The 21,933-nt window shown below is 39.3% G+C and overlaps 1 protein-coding gene across 2 annotated transcripts in view; it reads right to left on the bottom strand.

Moving 5' to 3' along the window:
* Positions 1 to 21,340, bottom strand: part of LOC111146608 (tyrosine 3-monooxygenase/tryptophan 5-monooxygenase activation protein zeta) — a 32,584-nt gene extending 11,244 nt beyond the window's left edge. Inside the window, exons 1-2 of one of the 2 annotated variants that reach the window (XM_022502235.1) lie at positions 20,982 to 21,340; positions 17,887 to 18,191 (exon numbers count right to left, since the gene is read on the bottom strand). In XM_022502235.1, the coding sequence (XP_022357943.1) occupies positions 17,887 to 18,180 (294 nt within the window). In that variant the 5' untranslated portion in view covers positions 18,181 to 18,191; positions 20,982 to 21,340. Of the gene's footprint in view, positions 1 to 17,886; positions 18,192 to 20,537 lie in introns of both variants that reach the window. The other variant, XM_022502236.1, reaches the window with a different exon arrangement.
* Positions 21,341 to 21,933: the final 593 nt, after the last annotated feature.

Genomic DNA, 21,933 nt, shown 5'->3' with positions numbered 1-21,933 from the left:
ATTAAGTATGTTAATTTGTCAAACTGACCAAAGAGAAATAAAAGCTACATTTTCCAGATTTAGAAGCCACAGGAAAGACCCAAATGTAGGGAAAAGACCAAGATGGAAAGAATAAGAACAAAATGAAAAAAGGAAGCAGCACTTACCAGAAAGCAGCAGTGACAAGGAAAAAACTGGAGGTGAACAAACTTAAGTCAAATGGAAGACAGGACCAGTAGTAGCTATTTTCAAAACATACAGAAGCTTAAGAGAATGTCCTACTAAATACATAATGCAACCTTCTAATAAGTTTCATTCATCTATTATAGTATAATGAAAGTGATGATTACTCTGGGCAACATAGCGTTATGTAAGTGATAGATGAGACATTACAACTTCCAACCATGAAAGAAAGGGTGAGCGGACCACTGATGTACTTCCACTTACAAAATTCTTCATATAACACAGTACATTAACTTTCTAATACAAATTTAATTAAAATGGAAAAGGATATTTAAGTCAAACACAAAATTAAAGAACATCTTACACTAAAACACAGAGGCTACATAATCTGTATGAATCTTGCTAAAATATAATTTGATTTAAAAATTCACAGTATTGCCTCGGCAATTTAAAAAATCTGCTTTTGGGGGCACCTGGGTGGCTCAGTGGGTTAAAGCCTCTGCCTTCCGCCCAGGTCATGATCCCAGGGTCCTGGGATCGAGCCCCGCGTCGGGCTCTCTGCTCAGCAGGGAGCCTGCTTCCCTTCCTCTCTCTCTGCCTGCCTCTTTGCCTACTTGTGATCTCTGTCAAATAAATAAATAAAATCTTAAAAAAAAAAAAATCTGCTTTTGATGACAACCACTGTATTTTAAAGATGCCAGGGCCAACATCTGCAAAAGTATCTATGATTAATTTGCAGAATTAGAGTTAACACACATTCTGATTTTATATAGTAGTCAACCTAATAAGGTAAAGTGGGACAGGAAGCAGAAAGATGCTACTAGAAGCCCACATCCAACATCTTTCTGTAAATGGTTCATAATCCAATGCTAAATGATACGTTCTTGAGAAGGCACTGAAATTTAATCTAATCAATGAATAAATTATGTGACCCTTGAGATCTTAAGAGGTAAGAGTTTTCTCTTTACAGATACAATTAACCTCTTAGGTTGTAAAAACACTTAAGATATATGGTCAAGTAATGATCCCCCCTCAACCTGTCAATTTACCAAAGCAGAATATATAAGCAGGTTTCTAACACATGCTTTCATCAAAGGATGAGCTACATACCATCAATGCTTTGACTGTGGAATATGACTGCCCTTCCTGGGGTACGTTCAACCTGCCTTCATTAACAAGAACTTAAACACTCAATCCTGACTGTGGTCAAATATTTCTAATAAAAGGTTTATAAACTGAAAAACCTATCTCTATTCTACTGATACACCATTATTACTGGTCCTTTAGTATGATTACAGTCTGAAATTAAGAGGAAGAGTAAAACATCAAAACTTCAGGCAACAATTGGCCTAGAAGCCACCCACATCATCAAAACTACTACCTAAACTGGTGCAAGACCCTAACCTCTGGGTATCCAAGCACTTCCTAGAACATCAGCTTGGTGTAATAAAGCATAAACTCTAAAATCAGACAGATTCTGAATGCCTTGCTCATCATTAATTTTGAGATACTGGGCAAATTTATATCTCAGAGCTAATCTATAAAACTAAATGAAAATTTATATAAAATGATCTACATGAAAATCTACTTCAAAAGGCTGCTATAAGGTTTAAATGACAGTGTAAACAGAAAAGCACCAATCACAGTTCCTGAGAGCAGGCACTCTATTCAGATATAACATGAGATTTTGACATTCAAATAATCTCATTTTTAACACTCTGAGTTCAATAATCTAAATTTGTGTAACTATTAAGGGGGTGAAATAACATGCAAAAAGCTTTCAGTTTAAAACAGTACTATCATATCAAATGAAAGGTTATGGGGAGCCTGGGTGGCTCAATGGGTTAAAGCCTCTGTGTTCAGCTTGGGTCATGGTCCTGGGGTCCTGGGGTCCTGGGGTCCTGGGATCGTCCCGGCATCAGGCTCTCTGCTCAGCGGGGAGTCTGCTTACCTCTCTGTCTCTGCCTGCCTCTTTGCCTATTTGTGGTCTCTATCAAATAAATAAATAAATAAAATTTTTTTTAAAGGAAAGGGATCATTTTCCTTAATTATTCTTTTTATAGCGGACTTGTAAACTATGGAGACAGACTGCCTACTGGCTAAAGTCAAATCCCAGTTCACTGCTAGTATACTAGCTGCATCACCTTGACAAAGTTCTGAAATGTCCCTGGGCCTCAGATTTCTCAACTGTAAAACTATTAGTAGATATAATATACAAAGGTGTTGAGAGGATTAAATGAATTAATATATAGAAGGCATTTAGAACAGAGCAAGAAGGGATACCCTTTGAAGGACAGAACAGTATAATCTGATCCAGCATTCTCCAACCAAATATTTTCTTTTAAGTACTGTCTAAACTAATCAAGTATAAGTTATCAAAGGAAATACTTGGACTATAGATAATTAACTTTAAAATGACACCTTAACCAGCCAACCCACCAACATCCCAGAAACCCACCTTAGTTCCAGACTGCCCTCCTCTCAGGTGCTCTAATTTCCTTACGTTTCAAAAATGCTAACTTATTCCTCCCAACCACAGTTCTTATTACTGCGCTCTAAACTTACACTTTTGGGGTACCTGGGTAGCTCAGTCGGTTAAGCATCTGCCTTCAGCTCAAGTCACGATCCCAGGCTCCTGGGACTGAGTTCCGCATTGGGCTCCCCGCTCCTCCCTCTCCCTCTGCCTGCTGCTCCCCCTGCTTGGGCTTTCTCTCTCGAAATAAATAAAATCTTAAAAAATTTTAAAAAAATAGATACATGTTCTAGGAAAAAAACTAAGTAATAACAATAAATGCCCCCTAATTTAAGGTTTAAAGACTTTTGGTTTTAGGACTGCTTTATACTCATTAAGAAAATTTGGAAAGCTGTCAAGATCATGGAAGTGGATAGGAGTTTTTCAAAATTCTTATTTATGCTTCAAACCTTAACTTTTATCACTGGTCACAAATACCATTTGTTTTCATTAAAGTGACAAGCTCACTTCTTCATTTTCAAGATGTCTGCCAAATACTCAAGTATGAATAACCAGCTTGCCTGTCTGTCGTTCTTTGAAGAGTGTTCTGTGGGGGAAAATAAGGGAGCAGCTAGTTTAGCTCATGATTCAAATAATCACAAAAACTTTTCCTTGCGGCACCTGGGTGGCTCGGTGGGTTGAGGCCTCTGCCTTCAGCTCAGGTCATGATCCTGGGGTCCTGGGGTCAAGCCCCACTTTGGGTTCCCTGCTCAGCGGGGAGCCTGCTTCCCCCTCTCTCTCTGCCTACTTGTGATCTCTGTCAAATAAATAAATAAAATCTTAAAAAAAAAAAAAATCCAACTTTTCCTGGAAATAACTGCTAGACTTCCCATTATGCCTCAGAATATTAAAAAGATATCTACATAAGGGCTAGTAATGATTTTATAGCTTCAAGAACAGTAAGTAAAGCCAGTATCTACCCCCCCCAAACTAGATGGGTGGTGGTGAGGGATATATAAATTATTAATACAGTATGGTGCCACTATCTTTATTAGTATTGGGACCGGCAGTTTTTCCATCAGTCCTAATGTCCACACAATGGAGTCAATGGTGACTCAGTATTATCATGAAGATGACTGTGACCTCACAGACCCCCTCTACAAAGAGCCTACGCATCACTCTTAAGAACTATTGATTTAAAGTTATATGTGTTAAAATACCATCCACCTTTCAATATCCAGCTCTAATTCAATGTTCTCCCTAAAGCTAATTCTCAAAACTATCCAGTTAAGGCCTATGTTTTCTATACCTCTAGTGTTTAGTGAAGTTTTTTTTTTTTTAAAGATTTTATTTAAAGATAGAGCAAGCAAGCAAATGAGCAAGCGAGCACAAGCAAAGAGACTGGAGCAGAGGGAGAGGGACAAGGAGAGATTGCACTGAGCAGAGCCCAACATGGGGCTCAATCCCACAACCCTAAGATCATGATCTGAGCTGAAATTCAGAGTTTGATGCTTAACCAAATGAGCCATCTAGGCTCATTTGGTTAACCCAAGAGCTTTTAATTAAAGAAAAAAAAAAAGGAATATCCTACTTCTGTCAATAATAGACTAGTTAAATAAATTATATGACACCCACATATAACACTGTAAAACATTAAAAAATGAGGTGTGTTTCAGTATGGAATGAAGCATAAGACACACACCGAAGTGCATGTATGTGTGCAAGTCTGTGTATGCACAACTTACAGAATTATTTTTGGGGGGGGGGTTCCTTGGTTTTGCTTGTTTCTTATTTTTAAGCAATCCCTACACCCAACGTGGGGCTTGAGCTTACAACTCTAAAATCAAGAGTCCTATACTCCACTGAGTCAGCCAGGTGCCCTCAGAATACTTTGTATATAAATACTAACTCATGAGTCTTCTTCAAGGATAGACTGTTTGCATAGGAACGATAAATTCCCAGAAGGACAAAAATAGGACTAGGACTAATATAGATTACCTCTGAGCAGGCAGGACAAAAATCAGAAAATCTTTATTTTTTTACTTCGTATCCTATGTGCTCTGTAACACATAAATTATTATCCAGAGTAATTATAATTTAAAATTAAAAAAATTTAATTTTATACCTTCAACTTTTCACATACGTATTTATTCTTAACCTACTTATAGGCTCTTTAAAGACTCAAGTTTTATACATATTAGGCATTTAAATATTAAATCCCCAGGCTGAATTACATATGCATAGTTCAAACAGCTTCACTTGGATAAAACAGAAGAAACCTAGAATAATCTTGAGTAAAAGAGGAAATAAACTTAAGTTTAGCAACTTGAAAACTATCAAGAGTTCATCTTACTGAACTTCTAGTTAAAATATGAAAGATATATTTTGTATGTCTATCATTGGTAGAATATGAATTCTTAAGGTTGGTATTATACATTAGATAATGATTACTCTGAAAAAAAAAAAAAAAACTATATTGTTCTCTCTAAAGACTTAAGACATTGCTCAAAAATGACGTTTCTGGGGCTACTGGATGGCTCAGTGGGTTAAGCCCCTGCCTTCAGCACACATCATGATCTTAGGGTCCTGGGAGTGAGCCCCGCACTGGGTTTTCTGCTCAGCAGGGAGCCTGCTCCCCCCGCCCCCCGCTGCTCTGCCTACTTGTGATCTCTCTGCCAAATAAATAAAATCTTTTAAAAAAAAAATGACGTTTCTCTTTCTTATGATTTTCTTAATAACACTGTATTTTCTCTAGCTTAAGAATACATTGTACAAAACATATAGCATACTAAATATGTGTTAAAAGACTGTTTATGTTACTGGTAAAGCTTCCAATCAACAGCAGGCTGTTAAGTTTTGGAGGAGTCAATAGTTACACAATTTTCAACTGCACTGGGGGGTGGTCTGCACCTCAACCCCCACATCATTCAAGCAAGGCCAACTATATTCAGAAACAGCAGCCAAGGGGCAGCCTAGGTACATATATATCCTAATATGCTTGCAGGACCCCTGGGCCCCTTCCAGGGTTCTATGTAATAACCCTGAAGGACAATAAGGGGGACAAAAATCCAGAGAGAAAGTCTTCCTGCTTTTCATTCCAACATTAATTTCAAAACCAATTTTATTCCAGGGAAACTTCTCTAATGCACTTCCTATCCCACCGCTATTCCTTAGTTTTTCTTTAAATTCAAGTTTACTTTTTCTTCCTTTCCTAAATGAGAATCAGAATTTATAGACAAAGGGTCCTTAGACTAAACTCTAAAAATCAACGAACGTCCGTTATCAAGTATTTATACGTTTATTCAGCCCTAAAGAACAGTGACTATGCACTACAATTAAATCACTGGCCTAGGGGCACCTGGGTGGCTCAGTGGGTTAAAGCCTCTGCCTTCAGCTCAGGTCATTATCTCAGGGTCCTGGGATCGAGCCCCGCATTGGGCTCTCTGCTCAGTGGAGAGCCTGCTTCCTCCTCTCTCTCTCTCTGCCTGCCTCTCTGCCTACATGTGATCTCTGTCAAATAAATAAATAAAATCTTTAAAAAAAAAAAATAATAATAATAAAATAAATCGCTGGCCTATGTGCTGTGATCTGGGCTTGCCAATTAGAATACATGAAGCCAGCTAGCTAATGAACTATGTATTTCAAAGTAAAATTACAAGCTATAGAACAGAGATATCTTCCCCTCTTCAAAGAGGAATCCATCAGAAAATGACATAATCCATTCAGAAAGTACTTTGTCAAAATACATTGTTCATAACCTTTGACAGAACAATCATAAACAGGGCATATATCTTTAAAAAACTCAACTGATTTCTACAAGTCCTCAGTGGTTTAAATTAGTATCCTATCTAGATACACTGGTTAACTAACAGGAGAGTATCATATGTCTCCTAGACGGCACAATATCACTTCTAGGAAATGGAATTCTTCCTCAAATGCACAATCTGAATTATAAGAACTCACCAGAGAAATCCAAATTGAGGGGCAGTCAACAAAATTAAGACCAGTACAGTGAATTAGGAGGTTATAAGTGGTTTTATCTGTGAATAAATTGTATAGGTTGCAGTTTATTTCATCAGTTATTTTATAAAATGCTAATTTTGACAATTATACTGTGGTTATATAGGACATGCTAATATTTAGGGAGTCAGGTAAAGGGTATTATTTTTTTTCCCTAAGTTTGAAATTATTTCAAAATCGAAAGTTCAAACTAAGGTAACTGGTTACAAAGAATTTAACTACCACAGGTTAAAAAAAGTTATTTTTCCTTTTGGTTATTTAATAGTATATAAAAATAAGTTTAAAAAAAATTCTTTTTAAGAGTGACTACTTTTAAAACATTGACAATACCAGTGAGTTTGCTCTCCACCTTTATATCCTTTTTTGCTAAATCGTATTTTTCAAACTTCCTTATTGGATTGGTAAAAAGTTGTATTTAGGAGAGAAAAAGCTCGAAAACAAGTGCTGATACATTTGTAAACAAAAATATGAGGGATAGAAAGCAGGCTCCCACTTTTTCTTAAAAAGTATTCCCCTAATAATCCTAAATTTAATTTCTACTAAAATAAATATACATAAAATGTCTTTAGCAAATAATAAGTAGCCCCTGAATATCAAAGCAAAAGAACCCCTAGTGAGACATTTATAGACTGCAATTTGAAAATATACGTAGAGTATGCCTCCTTTGACTTAACCTCACCAAATACGTGAATGGGAAACATCAAGCTTCCATAACCCATTCCTGTTTTAGACTGTACTACCATGGCCCTCTTCCATGAAAACAAAGAGAGGTTAGGATACAGATATTCTACTTCATACAAATCATGCATGAAAAATGCCAGTGGTTAGAAGAAAAAAAGGGGGCAGGAAGCTGAGGCACAAAGGCTTTCACAAATGAGATTCTCATTACTTTCATTTAGGTACAGAATCCTAAAATACAGCCTAAAACTGAAGCCATTGTTTTTAATGAAACTGAAGTTGTTAATTTTATCCAGTTATTCGTACAATCCTCAATCCCTCCTAAAAACTTACACATTTACCCAGAGTAAACATCATGTCTCAATCTACAACTAAGGTGATACAGGAAAAGACAAAATACTATGTTTATGGTATGACCTAATGTAAGTCACTGAACCTCTGAGCTTCAGTTTCTTACCTGTGAAAATAAAAAATCTAGAATGGATGCAGCGTCAAGCCTAAAATTCAGTGATTCTATAAAGCTCAACTTCCAATTTATTTTATTAATTACAAAACTCCTAACACCCTAAAGTCATTTTTAATAACACCCTCAGTAAGAAATTTAATTCCAATTTTAAGCACATCATGTAAGTTCAAATTTCTAGTCTTGCACAATTTCCTTGTGCAGAGAATTTTACCAGAATTTTCACTTTATTGTGCAGAGCCGCTGAGCCTTTTATCATTCCTACATCTAAAATTCTAAAAAGCAAGCAGGCTTTTTGTTACATTTGGGGCCCACCAACTTGGAAATTAGTCTCTTGCTCCCCCTCGTGGCTGGAATGGCCTCTTTCGACTGCAGTTGTTTCCAAACAACCAATGAGAAAAATGCTCCACCAGAAATGCTAATGAATCAGGCCACTGCCAAAAATTAATTTGCATACATTTTGACTTAAACTCATCCTTCTAGGCAATGTTGGCCTACAAGAGTAAAATTTTAGGTGTCCTATGAATACGGTCATCTAGAATGAGAAGACAGAGCCACTTAACTTCAAGGATGGGATCACAGAGGAGTGTAACCACTTAGCTGAATGCATTTTCCATTAATAAATAAATGGCAATCTTCACCATTTAGTCTCTAAAAAAAAAATCAACACCGAATTTGAGAAAACCAAGATATATTAACCCTGGTGTTAAGGAATGTTAAAGCCTAAAATATTCATCCTAATTCCTGTTGAAAGCTAGAGTAGCTGCTCCTTAAATTTTCCCTAAAATGAATCAAAAGGTATCTGCAGAAAACTTAAAGCTGATAAAAAGCCTGTTGTTCTAAAACATTTTGTATGTATGTCTTTAAAAAAAAACAACTGGGTGAAAGGACTCACAGTAAGTGGGATGAAAAACTGCTAAATAAAATCAGGTTCTGAGAACTGTCTACCTTTGGACCCTTAATACTAGGCAAAATAATCCCAGGGTAATCTGTATTTTACCTCACATTCAAAATGTAGCTCCTAATGATAAAATGGTAAATTGTATAAAGTACCAAAAAGAATTTATAGAGCACCAAAGGATAACTGTTAAAATTGTTCTACCATTCTCGGGGGCTTTCCTCCTCTTTCCCTGACACAGAACCCTTTTTATAGTTGGCATCAACCTTGATCTGGGCTGACCACCAACCAAGGCCCCATTTCTCAGTATTTCCACTACAGAACTTTTGTTTAAAACACATCATTTTTACTGTTTTTTAATGTGCATATGTACACTATTATTATAAACTTTCTAGTGGGACTAGATTTTATCAGTTGCTTTTTTTTTTTTTAGATTTTATTTGTTTATCTGACAGAGAGAGCTCACAAGTGCAGAGAGCCCAATGCGGGGCTCGATCCCAGGACTCTGGGATCATGACCCGAGCCGAAAGCAGAGGCTTTAACCCACTGAGCCACCCAGGCACCCCTATCAGTTGCTTTTTAAAAAAAGGTGAAGACCAGCTCTTTCATAGTCAACCAAACATGAAGTCTTTCTGTTACATTATTTGTGTATGCGCCCATTTCCCTAAGTTATCAAGATTTTTTTAAGAGTAGGGGCTTTTATTAAAATTTTACTAAATATGTATTTCTTTTATTTCTATATATGTATATTACATATCACATATATTTCTTTTTCAAAAGCACAGGGAGCTTATGAAATAAATATTAATAAAAGGAATTTAAGCAGTTAATTTAAAGTCTTATGTTTAACCTCAAAATTAATAAATCAAACAACAATGAAACAATTACAAAAAAAGGTAAGCCGTGTATTTGCTATTTAATATCACCACAGGTGTGTGTTAACTCAGTAATTTCCAAAACGTCCTTGAGGTAGGGACACCTGGGTGGCTCAGTGGGTTAAGCCTCTGCCTTTGGCTGGGGTCATGATCTTGTGGTCCTGGGATCAAGCCCCACATTGGGCTCTTTGCTCAGCGGGGAACCTGCCTCCCCCCCCACCCCGCGCCTGCCTCTCGGCCTACTTGTGATCTCTGTCAAAGAAATAAATAAAATCTTAAAACAAAAACAAAAACAAAAAACATCCTTGAGGTAGATACTATCATCATTCCCATTTTGAAGATGTGGAAACAGTCAGAGAGATGGAATAACTTGCCCCAAGTCATAAAATGAATAAAAATTTCAAACCCCAAAAGTTTGCATAGCCTGTGCTAGATTTAGATTCTATCATCCCTTTAAAGGTAGTACACACTTTAGCTTCCTTTATTTTTAGAAAAATTACACAAGATTATTCTTTAAGTCTTATCCCTGTGATCTTGTAAGTTTGTCTGATGAAAAGCCCCTCTATCAGATGAAAACAACCAAAGGGGAAACTGGAGGGAAAATTCATTACTCATAACAAAGAACAGGATCACTTTAGGAAGTCCTATTTCTGAACATTTTTCCAAACACAGTAGTAAAATACTGCTGTCAAAAACAGTAGTAAAACAGTAGTAAAATACTGCTGTCAATTTCACAGAGTCACATTTTACAAATAAATCATTTGGGGTAGGATTTCACCAAATGTCCCTGGGTTAAATATTAAAATGTGGTCCAATTTTATGTCTATGTCCTCCCTAAACTCTGGGCAATGGTGTTTATTATATATTTAAAGCAGCAAAAAAGTTCTAAGCAGACAGTTCATGAGTCTTGGATCAACAAGTAGGTTTTTCTCCGAAAAGCATTTGTAATTAATCCATTAAGATGAGACCCACTCAACTCAGACTAGGTTCCTTGGTAATACTGCTAATTTAAAAAAAAACAAACAAAATCCTCTTAGATCCCAAAACTTGTTTTCTAAGATAGGAATTAACCTCCACTAAAAAACATTTTTAACTATTTATATTAAACAATTCAAGTAAATGAAATCCCAATAAAACAAAATTGAGTACTCCTTGCAAATTAAATGCAATAAGGTCTTTCCTACATTTAAAAGAAATGAACAGGCATACAGGTCAACCCACTGAACAAAGTCTTATTTTTGGTCTATTCAACTCTACATATTAACATCTGACACTGTCCTTACAGTCTTACCTTGCCATCCTACCTGTGGCTAACACCACTGTAAGCATATTTTTATTTGGGAGAGAAGGGAAAAATGCTCATAACAATTTCTATCAAAAGAAAGTTGCAGAAGTTTATATGCTGAAACCTTTTAGTATAATCTATTCAAGTGTAAACAAATGTGCATGTCCATATCATAGGATCATACTGATACCAAATCAGCTATATATCCATGCTTTGTTGCCTCAGGAGCCAAACTGTAGCAATAAATAAATAAGCCAACAGAAAACAAAAGTGAACTGTGGCAAGATATAAGACTATTCTATAGAACGCCTGAGTGGTTCAGTTGGTTAACAACTGCATCTGGCTCAGGTCATGATCCCAGGGTCCTGGGAATGAGCCCCTGAGCAGGGAGCCTGCTTCTCCCTCTCCGTCTGTCTGCAGCTCCCCTTGCTTGTATTCTCTCTGTCAAATACATAATAAAATATTTTTTAAAAAAGACTATTCTATAACATGTTACTACTTATGTCACATTAAATGCAAAACTAAATCAATGACAAATGACAACTGGTACTACATTTTTGCAGATACACGTTTCTGATTCGGAAAGAACAAATTAAGAATGACCTGTTGCACAGAAATGTGCTAATACCATGGAAATTGCTGTGATACAGTGGCTAAACACTCCATTCCTCTCAAGCCAAATTAAAATCTGTGCTACCTAAAAAATACAAGTATGCTTAGTATCAAATTAAATACCACAAACATCAAAGTTCCCTTCTGTTTTCAAGGAGGATGAAGAGATGGAGTCAATCCCCTGAAGCTGGGGGCGGGGGGGAATGAACAAGATTAAAGTAAATTCTAAATCAGAGTAATGAAGCAGAAACCCTTAGGCCATAAAGATGGGAATTAGCAGTTGCTAGTCTCGGACAGCGGTAAGACCAAACTACAGTGAAAGGCTCTATATATGGGATTCTGGCAAAGATCGAACAGAAGGACAAGGGAATCCATGCTTTACAGAAATAATTAAGAGCTGTATGCAGCACAGAACTGCCAAAATTAAGTCGACAGAAAGAAGAGGTAACTTCAAAAGAAAGATGAACTCTGGCTTTTGGCATACTGAAACTTACAGCAATTCTAAATCCCCTAAAGTGCACTGTTTATTCTCAATGTGAAACTATCATACTAAAGAAAGTACAAGAACCAGGATGAAATCACAACAGGGACCTTAGTAATTCTAGGAGGAAAAAATTCTAATATCTATTGTAATTTCAATAGACAAGTTTTTTTTTTAATGTGGCTGACATTAGAACATCTATAATTTTAACTTTTAGAAGAGAATTTCTCATATCCATATGCATTCTTCACTATGAATGTGCCAAAGATTACTTACTTTAGGATCAAAAATGTATAGTCAAATGAATCTCAATAGCCCAATAACATGGAACTCAATACTGTAATGGCAAAACTATGTCATATACTGGGCTCCCTTTATATGCTAGAACCACTCACCAGATATGAAAAGATACTATATATTCATGGGGGGGAACCCTAAGTCTTTCAAGGGTTAAACCCCAAGTAAAAAAACAAGATTAGTATATAAACGATTAATATATATATCTATTATACAGGCACTGAGAATCTATTCTGATATTAGTAAAAGACATGAGTCCAAAGAACCAGATCAAATCTTTAAAAAATTTGTAAAATTCTAAAAGCAGATTTTCCTTATAAAAACAACTCTCTTTGCATGTCTACCAATCACCTTCTAAGAGGCAAAATTTGGTGTCACCTTCCAGGGCCTGAAGTTTTTCCATGGCCTCTAGACCACCACTCCTCAGTTGCTATACCATTATACAAGGTATGTAGAACAGTATAGTATAATCTAGCCAGTACCCAGCTCTCTTAGTCCCATCTCTTGCGAAAATTATTGAGAAAAAGCCTTTTACGGGAAGCAATACCCCCCCCCACCAATGATCACACAGAATGATCTGGAATGCCACAATTCTTCTATAAAACCCTTAATATGCTAGATTAACCAAATTTCACTTAATTGATAACCTGGATTACATTATATTCTTCACTCCTAGGTAAGCAAACCCAACAATACCCATGACTTAGACTAAATGCTTGAGGATACACTTTTCAGCTACTCTCTGGAATCCCCCTCAGCTTCTAACAGCAGTTACTGATTATTTATTAAGATACCCAATTAAGAGTCGATATTTATTTCCCAAACCATGCCACTATATTTGCTATAATTACTTAAAGTGTTATGTTAAATGTTAGAATATACAAGGGTGAAAAGATATGTTACTATGAAAACTAAATGGAGTGCTTTGGAAAAACTAAGGTTTTCTGGGGGGGGGGCAACTAGTTTTTAAAGGGAGTTACATACAGAAAAACAGCTTGGGTTGAACAATGAAAAGAAAAAAATTACACATTTCTAGAAGGATTCTGAAGCAAATGCTTACCACACATTTAAGTTCTCACTCTACTCAAACTCAAACTGTATTTTGTAAAGGATACGTTGATAAGGGTAGTTAAGCAAATTATTTGAAAAGGCTTGGTCTCACATTAGAAATGGACAAATGAACATATACATGAATTTTTTTTTAATTTAAAGCAAATATTTAAAACAAGTATGATCATATAAACTACTTTTCAATTAGCCAATTAGGATGCTTCTATTATACCACTACTGAGGTGTTACCACTAAGATTTCTTTACTAGTAAACTTGAGTGTTCTTAAAAGAAAAAAATGAAAAGCAAAATTATTCTTGGTGAGCTACTATAACTCAACGATGGCTTATTTTCCACCTTTCTAATTCAAAATGCCTCTGTGGGGGCCACATACAATTTCTTCCTTTTTCTCAGGTAGATTAGGAGTTGAATCATTATTTTCTATGTGTGTCTGTTCTTCCTATTCTTGAGATTTTAACTCGGGTTTTTCACTCTAATTCTAATTTCAAATCCTTTCAACTTTTCCTTAGTTCACTTTTAACACATTAATCCCATTTTCATCATTATCACCATCACAGCTCATCACTAAAACTAAACATCTCCTATCATCTGTATCTCTTACTCTAACAGGCAGAAAGAGATTCTTAGTGAAGTACTGCTATACTGAAAAGGGATAGGGTAGCCTGTTGCTCTTCAGTTGTTGGTTATTCTTCCCCTTCCCACCAAAGAGCAAACACCTACCTTTCTATTTTCAATCCTCTATTTCCTTTCATTTCCACATCACACACCTCAGACTTTCTAACTGTATAAAACTGCTCACCAGGTGCAATATTTATTGCTTATCATGACAACTCCTCAAAAATAATGAATTTTATTATCAAAAAGACTCTGTCCAATGTATTCCTCCCTGGAAGGCTGGAGGTATCTACTATGCAACAAAAGAACTTTGTATTTTCAAACATACCAAAATCCATTTGACAAAAACATGTAAATATATTAAGTAGTAAAGATGAGTATAACACTGTAGAATTCTTTTGAGAAACCCAATTCCAATAAATAAACTGTCTAGTGACTGTCAGCTTACAATTCCATACAGCGGTTTTTAAAGCCCAAGGCACGTAATATACTCAGGCCAGCAAAACCCCCAAAGCTACCTGGTTTCCTAGCTTGTTCCTGCTTAACAGCAGTTCTGTAGGCTACAAATAAAAGTGAGTGCCCAGCAACCACACCTTAAAACTGCCTTGGGCAAATAAGAATGTAGAGAAGCATATAAAATGGGACTCAGGTTAACTAAGTATTACTATTATTACTCAACTACTGCTGCCAACTGTTAGATGCTAGATACAAGATTTTACTGCTTCACCTCTTGTAAGCTGTTTTTTGCCTTATACCAGTGGCTTTCAAATTTTTTAATGACACTTTGGAAAATTCACTGGTCAGTATGGACCCTCTGCCCCACAAAAATAGTATTTAAGGCTTCCTAGATCTTTTAAATCCCATTCCTGGACTGAGTTAAGAGACTCCTCATTTTCATTCTCTGATAACAATCCTATGGGGTAGACATTACTGTCATTTAATTGAACTCCGTTTTCTCAGAGAACTGAATAATTTCCTTAGGCCTTGCAATTATTAGATGGTAAAAGCTGGTCTGACTCAGAACGTGGTGTTCTTTTTATACCACTACATTCTTCTTTGAGCTGGAATTGGGTTTTCTAGTATGTATTTTGTCATTTCACATTCAAGACAAAACTATCCAGTTTCTGGCTGCTTCTTGTCTATTTATGCAGAGGAAGTAGTAGAGATCACTACTATTTAGCCCCTACCCCACTACCAGGAGAGGTTTTGGTTCACATATGGCACAAACTTCAAATTAACAACATAAGGAAGAACCAAGTTCTCTTGCAAAAAGAGAAGTCCATGTTGTGAATGCCTATGACCATTTCCCACGATAATGTTCTACAACTCTTGCACAAAGTAACAAGACTACCCTTTCTGTTTAGTAAATGATATTAATTAAACACTTGATAAATGCTTATAACTAGGATGGCAGTAACCACTTAATAAAAGACTAAAGAGCTCTTCAGAAAAACTGAGCTCCTTTTTATGGAAAGAGGTCTTTGGCCAGTATGATACAGATACTCAAAAACTCAACAGAATAATTAAGTCTGGTTCATCACTGATGCAACTGATCAGTAACTGTAATTCCGAAAAGAGACTACCTCCTTATTTTTCTCAAATGGCCAGTGGGGGGGATATCAAAGCTTAGGAAAAAACTATACTTAAAAATTGTATTTTTCTTTCTTTTTTTTTTTAAACCATGTAAGACTTTAAAATATTAAGGCAGACTTTCACTAATCATCAAGTACATCAAAAAGATTTTTCTCTAGGAGAAATATCAGTTCTGCTGTATTTTATTCTTTCATTTTCCTCAAAGGGGGAAAAGGGATTTTACGTATTTTTCCAGAGCCAGCATGACCTGTCTGAAAAAAGATGATAAGTCTACTTGAAAAACCACAGTATCTGTAAATACCGAATTTTCCCAAGATGAAACAGAAAAGGCCTTAGAAAATTAGCAGTGCTGCTAGACCAGTTCTATTACCCTCTTTTCCAAAAGAAGACTTTTTGTTCATTTACTCAGCAAATACTTGAGTAGATACTTTATGTCAGGAAGCATGAACTACGCAAAGATCACTAACAGAGCAGAACTAAAAGATCAGCTTTTAGATCACTAAAAGACCAAAGCTGGAAGCAAAAAAATCTGTTTAGCTTTGGTATGGCAAAGGAATTAAACTTTCATTTATCCATATGCTCAAGGTGGAAATTTCATTTAGACTTAGCAAGAGGCCAGTACTATTCTGAAGAACATGGGAAGTCACCAATATCAAATCCCCTTAATAATCATATCAACAAAGAAGCTATTTAGAGATTATCTAGTTATTACCATCCACTCATTTTATGCAGTAATTTTTTTTTTTTTTTTTGGATAAGGAAATCAAATGGAAGCAAAGTAAAAACTGCTACAATCTTTGTATTTTGTGTAGGAAAAACATGCAAATACCTACCTGGAATAGCAAAGAAGCTTGTTAGTAAAGAGTAAATGTTATTCATCCCCTTTTATTCCTAAGGTTGACTTTTGTCTTAAATTGTAACTCAAAACAAACTCTTTGAAACCAAAATAAAAATTATCTGACCTATCAGGTGTAATAACTGGAGGAAAAACACCAGAGTGAAGAAAATTCAGTAACATGTACACAGGTATTAGTCCGTAAAGAGAGCAAAAGAGAAAAATCCAACACATTTTATTATAGAAAGACATTATTTTTGAATTTTAAATATTCTTATTACCTTAGCAAATCACAAGATAAACATTTGTTATTTAGCCTTAATAAAGACACAGAAAATCCCTTCCCACCTTTGAAATGACTCCTATTCATGTAAAAAAAAACAAAACAAAACAAAAAAAACACCACAAACAGACCCCACCCAAGACAGACACTACAAGAGATTTTGTAAGCCCATGTAAAGATAAAAAATATTTTTCTTTAAAATACAGCTTAAAGAAATTATCATTTAAGGATAATTCAGGACTTAAAGCTATCCCATTAGTAATTAAAAACTTGTGTAAAGGAATCTTATTACCAGCATAACTTAAACAAAAGCCCTAAACCTAAAACCACATCAGAAATAATCCTATATTGCTCATTAGAGCAGCCCTTCCATGAACAAGTTTCAAGTAAATGTGCACCTGGATTTCTATTCTGAAGCCCAGAATCAGTAACCTGTCCAGAGAAAATGAGATACTCAATACTGCCATACTGAGACCCAATGTATAACTTGGAAGTCCTACAGGTAATCATTTAGTAAAATCATTCCTGCATCATTAAAAAGGAAAAGTATTAACATATCTATGTTTTATCTAAATGATTGGCTCTCCTACCAATTTATCCTAAGATTTAAACTTTTCCGAATAAGAAAGCTATCATTTCAAGAAGGTTGATTACAATTAGCTAAAATGCAATGTTGTTCTTTTAAGCTTTTTAGAAAAGCAGGGCTTCAATGCAGTAGGTACTAACTTCTTAAAATACTGCCTGATTGAACCTAGAAAAATCAAGTTTGGTATTTTCATAATCTCTGTGTACAAAGTTAACTTCTAACATTTAATGCAGGAAGAGGCAAAAAGCAACTCTGAAGCCATAGTCTTCTGCATAGCTAAGTGGCTAAACCAGGGAGGATATTATGTCTATGAGTCTCCTATTACATCTTTCTTACATAAAACAAGGTACCTGTATCCACAAATGTACGCTTAAGAAAATGAGCTCTATAACTACTATAAATACCTTAACCACAACTGAAACTGTAATAGTTTTTCAATTAGTACAAAATACACTACCAGTCTTTCTTAGTCTACCTGAACTGATAATCAGTACTGCAGTTATTTTATACCAATTTAACTACAACTGTTTAATACCTTTTAGGAATGACACCCTGAAGACTTCAAAATTTAGAACATTCAATTTTTTAAAGGAAAAGAAAAATCAAAGAAGTTGAAAGTAACACTTGATATTCATTATAGGAGCCTTATTTTATAATGAAGCTAGTCTGAATGATTCTCACCAGTACATCATTGCAGATATCTCTTAGCTCGGTCTCAATTTTCTCTCTGTATTCTCGAGCCATCTGCTGTTTTTTCTCAGCACCTTCCGTCTTTTGCTCAATACTCGAGACGACCCTCCAAGATGACCTACGGGCTCCTACAACATTTTTATAAGCAACTGAGAGAAGATTCCTCTCCTCATTGGATAATTCAGCTCCTTGCTCAGTTACAGACTTCATGCAGGCTGCCATGTCATCATATCGCTCAGCCTGCTCGGCCAGTTTGGCCTTCTGCACCAGCTCATTTTTATCCATGACTGGATGTTCTGCAGGGAAAAAAAGCAGCATTTAGATTTTTCCATCGAAATAAATAGACTCAAAATTATATCTTTTGTAAATAAGTGATATTAACACCTCAAACTTAAATGCCCAAGGAAGCATCTCCACATGAGAACTGACTGCAGCCTCACAAAAGGATGGCCAGAATGTGGGGGGAAAAGGGGGGGAGGGCATACTCAGCATTCAGGGGACAAATTTAAATACATTAATATAAAACAAATGAGAAGCAAAACTAAAATTGCACTGCACCATCTTTGTTCAGAAGATCCTAGTTTCACATAAAGCGAAAGCACATTTGGTAACGAGGCTACCTTAAAATCCAACCCTTACCTTACTTGGCCAAAATCTCAATTCCAGTATCATATCAAAATTTTCCAATATCAAAATTAAACAGTTTTTTTTGTTTTGTTTTGTTTTACTGAGAAAGCACTGTTGGCAAACAACATTACAACCTCTACCATACTTCCAGAATCATGATTCAGGTCAGTTTAATGTAATTTATGTATTTTTACTTTAATAATACCTGCTATTCTTGTCAGAAGTGTTTTAAGTTTAAATTTTATTGGTATTATCCCCACCCCAAACACCCATACATGCTTAATACATACCTGAGTCCTACGACTTACCATCATAAACACTAAAATGTATAATATATGAAGTGCACCTCGTGTGATGTTTTCTGTCACTGCTCCAATTTAAATATAGAATTACACTGTTTTTAGCAGTCAAAATTTAATTATCACTCAAGCTGCCTTTACCGTTAACTTCTCACCTAATCCTTTCTCTCATTTTTAAGCTCCCTAGACCTTTCTAATTTAAACGTTATACTTTTCCTTAAAGATACGCTTTTGGATGGTGCTAAAACAGCACAGAAAGATACTAAGCCATACACTGATCCAAAAGAATTAAGTGATTTTAAGGGAAATATACAGTCTGAAGTGCTCTAATAAAAGGTTAACAGAAGAGCCACTGCCACTAAGAATTGACTCCCCAGTATCACATCCTTTACCTTCCTAGGGAAATCCCACAACACTTTTTTTAAAAGCCAAATCGAACAGGGTAAAGACGTAATCAGCTAGCTTATTTGTGAGGTATACCGTGTCAATGCAAAACTATTTAAAATTTATGATCTCATATCCTCCCCCCACACACCCCTAAAATGACTGATCTTTCCCTTAGGAACTCAAAACGCTCTCAGGTTAATGCTGCTTCTAATGAAAAATTATCAAACCCCAGTACAAAGGTTTCTCTCCCCAACCCTTCGGGTACAAGGGGAAGTGCATTTCTCACAGTAGTACTCCAATGCCTCGCCTCCGTATTGCGGAGAGGATTCGCCGCACCCATTTTAACCCTTAACGGACGAGAGACGTAGACTGAGGTGAAACCAACAAGAACAGACCTTGACTTTTAAAGTGCAAATCCTAGCATGCGCGCTATCCGCAACCACCCCTCCTTGGCTCCGCCCAAGTCCCCGATTCTCCCTCTTTGTCATGGCGGATCTGTGTCAAGGAGCCCAACCTACTGCCGAGTGTTAATTCCCCCCACCAGAGCAAGAGGGAGGAGCAGCGCGCCCCCGCCCGAGCCGGGGGAAGGGGGGGAGCCGCTCGCCCGCCCCGGGGGCAGAGACGCCAGCGCCGCCCGCAGAAGCGGAACCACGACCCGCGGGGCGGCGGACACACCCCACTCTCCCACCCGCGTCTCCTCCGCCACCGGACACCACTGGTGCTCATTTAGGCTGTAAGGACCCGACAGCTGCAGCAGGTGGGGGAGGGGACAAGAGCCACACCCAGGCGAGCTGGGCCACCGCCGGCAGTTACGCTCAGCCTCACCCGCCCCGTGAGGGGGACGCCGTCTAAAAAGCCAGCACGGCGACCCTCCCGTTCAAGCCCACCGGGCAGGCGAGCCAGACGCCGGTCCACCGCCTTCCCCCATTCTCTTCTCTATCCCGACCAGCACTCGGAGCCCCCCACTCACCATGAGGTGAGGGGGAAAAAAAAAAAGAAAGAAAGAAAGAAAGGAAAAAACCTGAGCCCCATCCCCCACCCCGCGAAGGAACCCAGGAAATTCGGCCCCACGTCCCTGGCCAGCCCCACCCCAGAGCCGGCTCCCCCTCGTGCCAGAAACGAGGCCTCGCCCTAGAGTACCTGGCGGGCGCCTCCGGGCCGACCTCGGCTCGCGGCCCGGTCCCCAGGCCCGGCCCTGCTAACGCGCCGCCGCCCGGGTGGGGGAGGGCTGGGTGCAGTCGCCGCAGCGCGGGGCGCGGAGGCTGCGCGGAGCAGCGAGCGGGAGAGGCAGGGGGAGGGGAGGGCCGCGAGGGGAGGGGGCGGCCTCACCTGCGCCACTGCAATGCCCGCAGTCGCCAAGTCATTATCTCGGGCGGGAGCGGGGCGGCGACGAGGAGGGGGCACGGGTGGGAACCGAACGCGCCCAGAGGAGCCTCGGTCACCCCCGGGAGCCGGCGACCGGGCGGGTCCCCGGGGATCTCGCGTGTGGGCGCCCTTTCCAGCCCGGGGACGGGGGCCGGGAACCGGCGCTTATCGGGGCCAAGACATCGGTCCGGAAGCAAGTAGCCCTAGGCAGCCGCGAGCCGCCCGCCCGAACCCAGCGGAAAAGCCGCCGCCCGTCTCCGCCTGAGGAGACTCCGCCTCAGCCCAGCGCCGCTACCGCCGGGCGAGCGGGGCTGAGGGGCTGTGGAGCGGGGACGGCCCTCAGGCTTTTGGAAGGTTGGTCTGGGAAAGGAAGGAATGGGACTAGGTGGCGGCGGCCGGGTCCCTTACCTGTGTCCCGAGAGGGTGGCGGCGGACGGACGGGGGCTCAGCAGTCTCTGGGCGGCAGCGGCGAGGCTGAGACTCTGTCCGTAGATCTCGCTGCTCACAGGCTACAGCGGCTCCGCAGACACGGGGTTTCCTCCAATCACCAGCCCCGACAGCAGGGGCACCACACGCACGATGACGTCAAACGCTGCTATGGCAACCGTTGATTGGTGCCCACAGCTCTGGGGGCCCAGTGCAACCGCCGCTCCCTAGCGCGCGCGTCCTGCCCGCCCGCGCTAGAGGGCGAGCGGAGGAGCGTACCACTTCTCCCGCTACCAACGCTCCTCCCCACCCCACTCAGCTCCCAACTTCTCTGCTCTTGGGAGAGTGAGCCTGGGCAGGAAGCGCCTTCCCTTTTTTTTTTTCTCCTTCCTACCAGTGCCTTCCTACCTCGCCTTCTCGAATCCCCCGCAACCTCTACAGGCTCACTCTTCCTCTAAACCAGCAAGGAAATGCCTCCCAACCCCCACCTTAGCTTTCCGTGCGGCCCTCCTGCGCCTGCGCCAGTCACTCCCAGTAGAAGGGGCTCCGGTTCAGCAACATCCGGGACCTTTCACATCTCCCCCACCCCCTCCCCGCGCCCTGGTCCGCCCCGCCCTCCGGGCTTCGCGGTGGTAACTGCCTCCTGGGCCGTCCCGGGGCTGCATTACGCGAGTGGCTCCGCCGCTCTGGCATTGTGATCAGGAATTGGGGGTGGCGGGGGAGGGCGCGGTCAGACGGTCGAGGAGGGGCGGTGTGGCGCGCTACTCCCAGTTCGCCGCACCCCGTCGCCAGGCGGGGCCTACCTGAGCGCGCGGCCCCTCCCTTCCTTCCGCGGCGGCTTTACCTGCGGGCTGGAGGAAAGCGGCCTTAGACCTTTTAAGGCTCGGAATAGAGAGTGAGGAGTCTCGCCCCGGAGTATATGGGCTGAGTGACG

This window comes from Enhydra lutris, unplaced genomic scaffold (assembly GCF_002288905.1).
Source record: "Enhydra lutris kenyoni isolate GAN:26980312 unplaced genomic scaffold, ASM228890v2 scaffoldscaffold14, whole genome shotgun sequence".
Lineage (NCBI taxonomy): Eukaryota > Metazoa > Chordata > Mammalia > Carnivora > Mustelidae > Enhydra > Enhydra lutris.
This window is presented reverse-complemented; position numbering and strand designations above follow the sequence as displayed.